Source organism: Momordica charantia (assembly GCF_013281855.1).
Source record: "Momordica charantia cultivar OHB3-1 chromosome 11 unlocalized genomic scaffold, Mcharantia_2.0 BLBB01000011.1, whole genome shotgun sequence".
In the NCBI taxonomy this organism is placed as follows: Eukaryota; Viridiplantae; Streptophyta; class Magnoliopsida; order Cucurbitales; family Cucurbitaceae; genus Momordica; species Momordica charantia.
This window is the reverse complement of record NW_028275159.1, coordinates 22,236,535-22,244,176: the sequence shown is the minus strand read 5'-3', so window position 1 is coordinate 22,244,176 and position 7,642 is coordinate 22,236,535. Positions and strand designations below refer to the sequence as shown.

At 36.6% G+C, this 7,642-nt stretch overlaps 1 protein-coding gene and 1 long non-coding RNA gene across 2 annotated transcripts; both read right to left on the bottom strand.

Annotated features, from left to right (window-relative positions):
- Positions 1–203: 203 nt before the first annotated feature.
- On the bottom strand, positions 204–4,278 carry LOC111012050 (GDSL-like Lipase/Acylhydrolase superfamily protein). Its single transcript, XM_022286076.2, has 5 exons — positions 3,436–4,278; positions 2,533–2,657; positions 2,192–2,440; positions 1,776–2,037; positions 204–662 (listed from the first exon to the last, which is right to left on the bottom strand). The coding sequence occupies exons 1-5, from the start codon at positions 3,704–3,706 to the stop codon at positions 439–441; spliced, it is 1,131 nt and encodes a 376-aa protein (XP_022141768.1). The 5' UTR covers positions 3,707–4,278; the 3' UTR covers positions 204–438.
- Positions 4,279–4,620: 342 nt separating this feature from the next.
- On the bottom strand, positions 4,621–7,433 carry LOC111012149 (uncharacterized). Its single transcript, XR_002601520.2, has 5 exons — positions 7,209–7,433; positions 6,743–7,088; positions 6,038–6,556; positions 5,046–5,347; positions 4,621–4,927 (listed from the first exon to the last, which is right to left on the bottom strand). It is a non-coding gene; the product is annotated as an uncharacterized LOC111012149 (long non-coding RNA).
- Positions 7,434–7,642: the final 209 nt, after the last annotated feature.

Sequence of the window (7,642 nt, the reverse complement as noted above, 5' to 3'; positions counted from 1 at the left end):
GTAACTCAATCGTAAGAACTCCAAAATTAACCGTATTTGACTTAGAATAATCTTCGGCTGGGTGACCAAGTAGTTTAGAACTGGAATACTAGAACGATTAGGGCCACACCTTATCATTGGTTTATTCTTGTACCCTTCCTTTACTTGGGTGTCACAGTTAACAAGTTTTTCTTCCTACTTTTTGCTCTCATATGACCATGATGTTAACATAAAAGCTTCAATAATCTTATTAAACTCCCAAATAAGGGAAAATAAAAAGGCACAAACTAAGAAGCTTTCATTCATGACTAATACAAAGAAGAGAAAACTTAATTAGAAACTTGAGATGATGAATGACATATTACAAACCAAAACACAAACAAGAGAGAGACAATATATATATTCCCATACAGATAGTTGCAGCTGGCTTCATGAGAAATTCAATGAAACCCATGTCCTTTATAACATGGCCAATTGTTGTATATTAATGGGATATGCATATGCTCTTGAAGAGGAGCTGAATGCCATCTTGGCCAACACTATATTTGCATCCTCTGTGGGATGGAATGCGTCCCAAAACAAGTAGCCTCGTCGATCCTGGCACGGCTGCTGCAGAGGGAGGCATGTTATTTGCCCATTGTTTCTGCCCACTCCACAACATCCCTTGTCCACCACTGTGAACCCTATTCATCATTATTCATAAACAACAACCATATATATTAACAATAATTCATGTGTAATTATCAGTCTCTATTGTTCAAAAAAAAATTAATTGAGTACTTTAAGTTTAAATATTTTTCGATTATATCATTTTTGTGTTAATGTTAAAATTATCTTATGATGAAGCTTGCATAACATGAGACTTAACCGGTTGAAAGAAATTTAGAAGAGAAATTAAGGGTTTGTTTGGTAAAAGACTTAATCATTTTCTTGTCTGGTTTCTTCATATTTTTAATAAATAATGAATTGCATGACCCAAACGTCCATGAATTCAAGTATGATAAGACAATCTTTTTTATTTATGTTTTGGAACAAAATTGGAAATGGGAACAAGAAAAGAAGGGCCCGTTTGGTAACATTCTGATTTCTTGTTTCTCATTTCCAATTTTCTTAAAAAATCTAAGTATTTTACAAATTTGTTTCTTGTTTCTCCTTTTTTTGGGAACATTCCCACAATTGTATTCTTTGAGGTTGAAACCATGTAACACAGTTTTCTTCATTAAAAATAAAGAAACAGAAACAAGAAACAGGAACGTTACTAAACGAACCATTAGAAACTTGTCTTTGTTGTTTCTAAAATTTATATACAATTTTGAGAATGTTCAAAAAAATAAGAAACAATAAACATAGCGAATTGCAAAATGCTTAGATTTCTTAAGAAAGGTAGAAACGAGAAACAAGAAACTTGCCAAACGGACTCTAAGCAACCTAAGAAAATGAAAAGTTTCTAACTCTACCTCTAAATTTTTAAACCTTTGCATATCTTTGATGGTCTAATTGGTTCTCTAAATTTCTATCTATTGGGGACTAAATTGAAAAAACGCTCAAACAATATAGTTATATACTAAAACATATGTTTAACTTTGATTTTATATTACAAAAATACAAGAAAGAAAAGCAAATTAAAAAGACGAACAAATGAAAGAAGGCCCACTTTTGAGGGAAAACTACATATTCCAAAGTTAAAATCATTTTAAATTAGAAAACAAAATGAATGAGCATAAGTATGTTTACTTTTTCCAAAGGATCCCATGAATGTAGTATTCCAAAAAGTTCAAAATTTTGAGATTCAATACCATAATTGGAGGCATTTTGAATCAAGTCGATGTTGCTTTGGTAGGCATCAAGGTACACAAACTTAGCACCGGGAAGAACACGGCCACTATTGAAACGATCGACAAGTTTCCGAAGGCCAGCGTTGAAAAGACTGATCGCGCCGTTGATCTCTTCATTGCAACGACTGCTATTACCTTGATATCTCGCAAGCTCGTAAGGAATGCAGCCGATCTGCCCAACCCCAGTCACGACCACTTTCCGAGCTCCAAATTGGTACATTTGCTGCATCAAAAAGTTCAACTTTTTTAACTTTCAAGTTCAAACAAAGTGGTAAGACCACACTACCACCAGACCTCACTAATCTTAGCCAGATCTAATTTCTTCTTCTTTTTCTTACTAGATGCTTGCTTGAACTTATTGGGTTCAGACATCTTACTCTAAGTTGGCGAGCGTAGTCTTGGAGCAGCGCAGCGGCATAGGCTTGAGGAGTAAATTGAGATTTGGTGTTGTAGAAATCAGTCATGAAGTAATTGTTGAGATAGTCATTGCTTCCCATGCCTGAGTAGAAAATGCATTTGCTTAGATAGCAGCTGAGTGCTTCAGTGTCTCCTCTGAAGAACCTACTCATTTCTTGCACCGTTCTTCCAAAGTTCTCCACTTGGTTGTTCATTGATAAATGAGCACCCTTTGAATTCAAGACAAAATTACAAACTAATTAGGGACTTTTTTAAGAATAGTTATATGTTTTTAATAATGTCAAATAAATTGTATGATTACCAAATTGTTTCCAGTTTCATCTCGAATTCCTGCTGCTCCTGAGGCATAGTTGACTCCTCTGAGAAGGGCTCTACCTTGTGTTCTACTGTATGGAGGAATGAAATACCGAAATCCCAATAGCTGAGCTGTAAACATATAATATAGTAGTTGTTCATTCAAACCATTAATGCTCAAGAGATTCATAATATCTCCCAAAAATATCCTTCGACCATCAAACAAACAAGTAAATATTGGACAAAAGTTAAGTGCTTAAACAACTCAACTAAGCTAGCTAAAAATCACCCAACATGACAGGATCGAACAATTGTTCCTCCTATAAAAAGTCTCATCACAAGAGTGCTCATAGCTAGTCACAATTCTTTTAAGAAAAAAAAAATTGAAAACTCAACTAATAAAGTGTAGGCATCTTTGCTATGTAAGTACATGGGGAAAATGATATATTTAGATGTTTACCAGCGACTAGAAACCTCATACTTACCTCTATTAAAAAATTGACAACCAGATAAATAACTATCATTTTTTTTCTTTTTAACAGTTGTAAGTAGGTGGTTTTTTATAGTCTCAAGGAATAGCTTGGGTAGTTTGAGATTTTGTGTTTAAGTCTCACATGGAATGCAACTCTACGAAATAATAACCCCTTATGTATTTATGGGTATGGAGACAATGCAGTAGTCACTATGAATATAGATCCTCGTCAGTCAATTGTGAATTTTTTTTTTAAATAATGATAAGATAGGTAATTAATATACTTGGCTCTTAAACAGTGGGATTACTCCTTATCATTACTATCATTAAATATTTGACAACTACTAACCAAGTATTTTCAATTTTTTGACGGCAAAACTAGAAAGTAGAAGGTATCTAATAAAGGGTTGGATTTGAAGGGATATTATTTTAGTTTACCTAAAACATCAACAAAAGTTCGACCATTAGTGAAGCGGCCGGTGGTGCCCCGAGGGAAATCGACGCCATAAGGCCTATAGTTGGCTCTCGCAAGCGTAAGCAACTGATTGTTATTCCCATTATCCACCAAAGAGTCGCCAAATATGAACAACCCGGGGACTCCCCCGCCCGGCTCCGCCTGCGAGCAAGCCCTCGGCGGACTCCAACACAGACAAATCGTCAACAGCACGGCGCCCAGAACCAGCGGCTCAATTCTCCTCTGCATCGCCATGTTTACTTTCGTAATCTTCTTCCCAAGCCACTGCCATTTATAGGGCTTCGATCATTATCTGCCCACTGGGTCGTCCCATTGATGGAGTTCTCATGTTTCTGCAACAATGGCGGAAGTGGAAGAAGTTACTTTTTGCTATGGCTGTCCTGTTTTTGTTTTGTTGGGAACAGCGGTGGTGGGGCGGAGATGTTGCAGTTTCTCGTGATACGGCTGCTAGTTGGAGATGGATTTTCTTATGAGAATTTTAATTGAGGATGAAGAGAGAGGACGAGTCCTGTTGGGGCTAGTTGGAGATGGATCTTCATGGTGACAGCCCCCGGTACTATTTTCTTACTTTTTTTTTTTGAACTGGTAGCAGTACTTTACTCCCTCGTATCTCCAAATTGTTCAGGAAGGGAATTGATAGAGGGAGAAAAGTGGTAGTTGGATTTGGAATTTGGGATTTAAGACCTTTTAGTTCCCATGCTTACTTGAATAAATTGAGAATAATAAAACCACAAACAAGAAGCAATTGTCAATCTCAGAGAATTGTTTTTTTTTTATGGTTTGGGTTTGATTATTCTGAGTTTGATTTTTGTGTATGTGAATGACATAATGATGACCGGTGCATCTTCCTCTTCCTTTGAAAGCTCATATTCATCATGCTGTTTTTAAACTTTGGGTTGGGAGTTGGCTCGTTCTATCCCTGTGAAATTATTATACATTTTCTGGTGGTTCATATATTGCCTTTGCTGTCATAAAACTTTACTTAAAAGCATCTCCTGGCCAACGTATTTTGTTACATCCTTCTTCATTTTAGCATTGAACTGTCATTTCAATCACCAAACCTTTTTTGTTGTCCAAGATGAGTATTTCTGATTACTCTACTTGTACTTTTATGGCCTTTCTTGTTAGGTACATCTCTTGACAAAAAGTTAGGAAAAAAAGGTTATTTTATTTATTACGAAAATGTGTGTTTACAGAAAGGGAACCCCTGCCTTTATAAAATAGGCTAGGGCTGTGGGAAATAGGAACTCATTACATTGATTGCCATCTAAGTAAAGATTAAATCACTCTAGCTAAACCTGAACAACACTATACAAAATAAACTTATAATTACAAATTTACAACCTAACATCACACCTCTAGTAGAACACACTGGTCTTCAAGCCAGGCATTGAAATTGAGGATCCAGCTTTGCACTAGTCTCAACAATCTTTCCGACCATGATGCTCGACACTGCTGCAGTTATGCAGAAGAACAAAGCAGCACATCAACAGAAATAACTATTGAATGTCTCCTAATAATAAGCATCATCAAAATGAACATATCAAAAAAATGGGGTAAGAAAACTGCCTACCTGGCCAAAGCAAATGACAATTTGATTTTGAGGCTCCCCATCCAAATCAGCATCATCTTCCAAATCTAGTTGAAATTCCACAATTCGGCGAAGTTGGAGCTCTAGAACAGTCTCTCCCTGGTCTTGCTATCGTTCTCCAGTATTTCCAAATATTCTCTCCGGTGTAAAACTACCGGCCAACAATTTCTCACCAGCCAAAGAGCCATGAATGCAGGTATGGAGTTGGAGTTTATACAGCAAATCAATGAATATCCAAAACAAAAGCCCATTTGCATAATCATCTTTCTATGTGGATAAACATGCTGGCAGCAGAAGTATTATTCCATTAATCACAATGTCAAACACATAAATTCAGAGAGTTTTTATAACAGAATTTACATTAAAGCTGTGTAACAGAGGCAGCAAAAACTTTGTACAACATAGTTTTATCTTAAAACTCTATAAATGTCACTAGACCACAATTCTTCAGTGATGGAAGTTGCGGAAGTTAATAATTTTCCAATATTAAAAGGTTATGCTTGACAATATGAAACTCACTAGTGCAGGACATATTGACATCTCCAACGAGTTGGGTCAATACAAAAATATGATATGATTCAAAATTTGTCACATTGACATCCCATTACACAACTTCAAAACATGATATAATTCAAAATTTGTTCTCCACTAGTTCCATATATTATCTCTGACCAACAATTTCACACCAGACGAAGAGCCAAGAATGGAGGTACAGGTTGGAGTTTCTACAGCATATCAAAGAATATCCAAAATAAAAGCCCATTTGAATCATCTCTATGTTGGCTAAACAGAAGTGTTGCACATAACAGAGTCTGCATAAAAGTTGTGCAACAGAGTCAACGTAAACTTTGTATAACATAGTTTTATCTTAAGGTTATGCTCACTCGTGCAGGACATATTGACATCTTGAGTAGTCGAGTTGGACTATGCATTAGAAGATAACTTTAAAAGACGATATAATTCAAAATTTGTACCTTAAAGTTGAAGTCTCATGATCCATTCAGTTGCTGCACACACTCCTTTTAGTTTGTTTGTACGTTGTTTGAATAGTGGACTGAGGAAAGTCTGAGCAAAAATATAGAAAATGGGAGAGAGAGAGAGAGACAGAGAGAGAGAGAGAGAGAGGGTGGGGAGGAAGAGCCGGGCAAAAATAGTAAAATGACCCCGTGCCATCCCCTCCCCAAGACACCCAAAAAACGAAACTTTTATTGATGTATTTTGACCTGCCAAGCAAGCGCACCTGTCATGGCAAAGGTCAACTACATGACAACAAAGCTTCACACATATACCTTTCCATCACTCCACAAGGCTTGGCAACAAGCACAGGTTCTTCAATAGTTAAAAGCACCAGCAACTTCTTTTTTAAGAAGTCCAATGTTCAATCCCCACCCCCCCACAATATACATCATCCTCCTATAACCAGATACTTCATAAGAATTTAATCGCTTTAAAATGTTGGGTTGAAGGAATTCCCGCCAATCTTCGAAAGAACTCTGCAAAATAGCATGATAACTTCAATTGGCCAGAAGTAATATACAAGAAAGCATAATAGAGTTTATGGGGAGGGTGCAAATTGAGAGGGGTTGAAAAGAATGCAAAATAGGCTCGTAATAACAACGTAGAACAATTCAAGAAACAAAAACCATAATCTGGAAAAGAGGAATCAGAAATGGCCATACCAAAACAGAATCAAAATCTTGGAGCTTTCAAGCCGGTTATCGTTCTCCTTCTTTCCCTTACAAATTTCGTTTCAAGAAAACCACTGCGAACAACTCCATCTCCGGCTGTAACGGAATTCAAATCTACGCAAGAATTCATGATGATCATCGCGTGCTTATCAGAATCGAGAGCGATTGGAAGAATTTCATAGACAATCGATCAATTTCAGCGATGAAACTGACGATCTTAAACGCAGACAATAACGAAACGAAGAATCGCTTGAGCATAAGGATGTCGCGTTCACCGATTTTCTTGGCGTCGGGATCTCTTCTTGAACACTGATAAAAAACAGAAAAGAACCCCAATCTGGGGAAAAAGAAAAGGAAAGCCGAATCAAGAAACAAGATTCACACATAAAAAAAGGAAAAATAGAAACCTATTATCTGAGAAAAGAAAACAATTAAGCAGAATCCGAAGCGGGAGTACCTTGATCAAAACAGCCGAATTCTATAAACCCTAAGCCCGAGAGAAAAGTTTGATTTACCATATTCGATCTGTTGATTCTGGAGAAATCGAAAGTCAATTTTGAAGAAGAGAACACAATGATCCAATGAAGAGGATGAATCCAAACGCTCGCTAATTAGAAATCTCCCCGATGATTGTCGACGAAGCAATCTCTGGGTATTTATAGCGAAAGACTCGTGGAATCTTAACAAAAAAAAAATCGTTTTCAGTTGAGATTTCTCTATTAAATAACCAATAGTAAGATTTGGGGATTTAGGGCCATTTCACTCCCCTCCACTCTCTTTTTAAAATTGCTTTAGATTAGAGACTAAATACTTAGACGTCCAGTGACATCACCCAAAAATCGATAATCGTTATGGTGCCAACCTACCTTTAAAATTACTTTAGATTAGAGA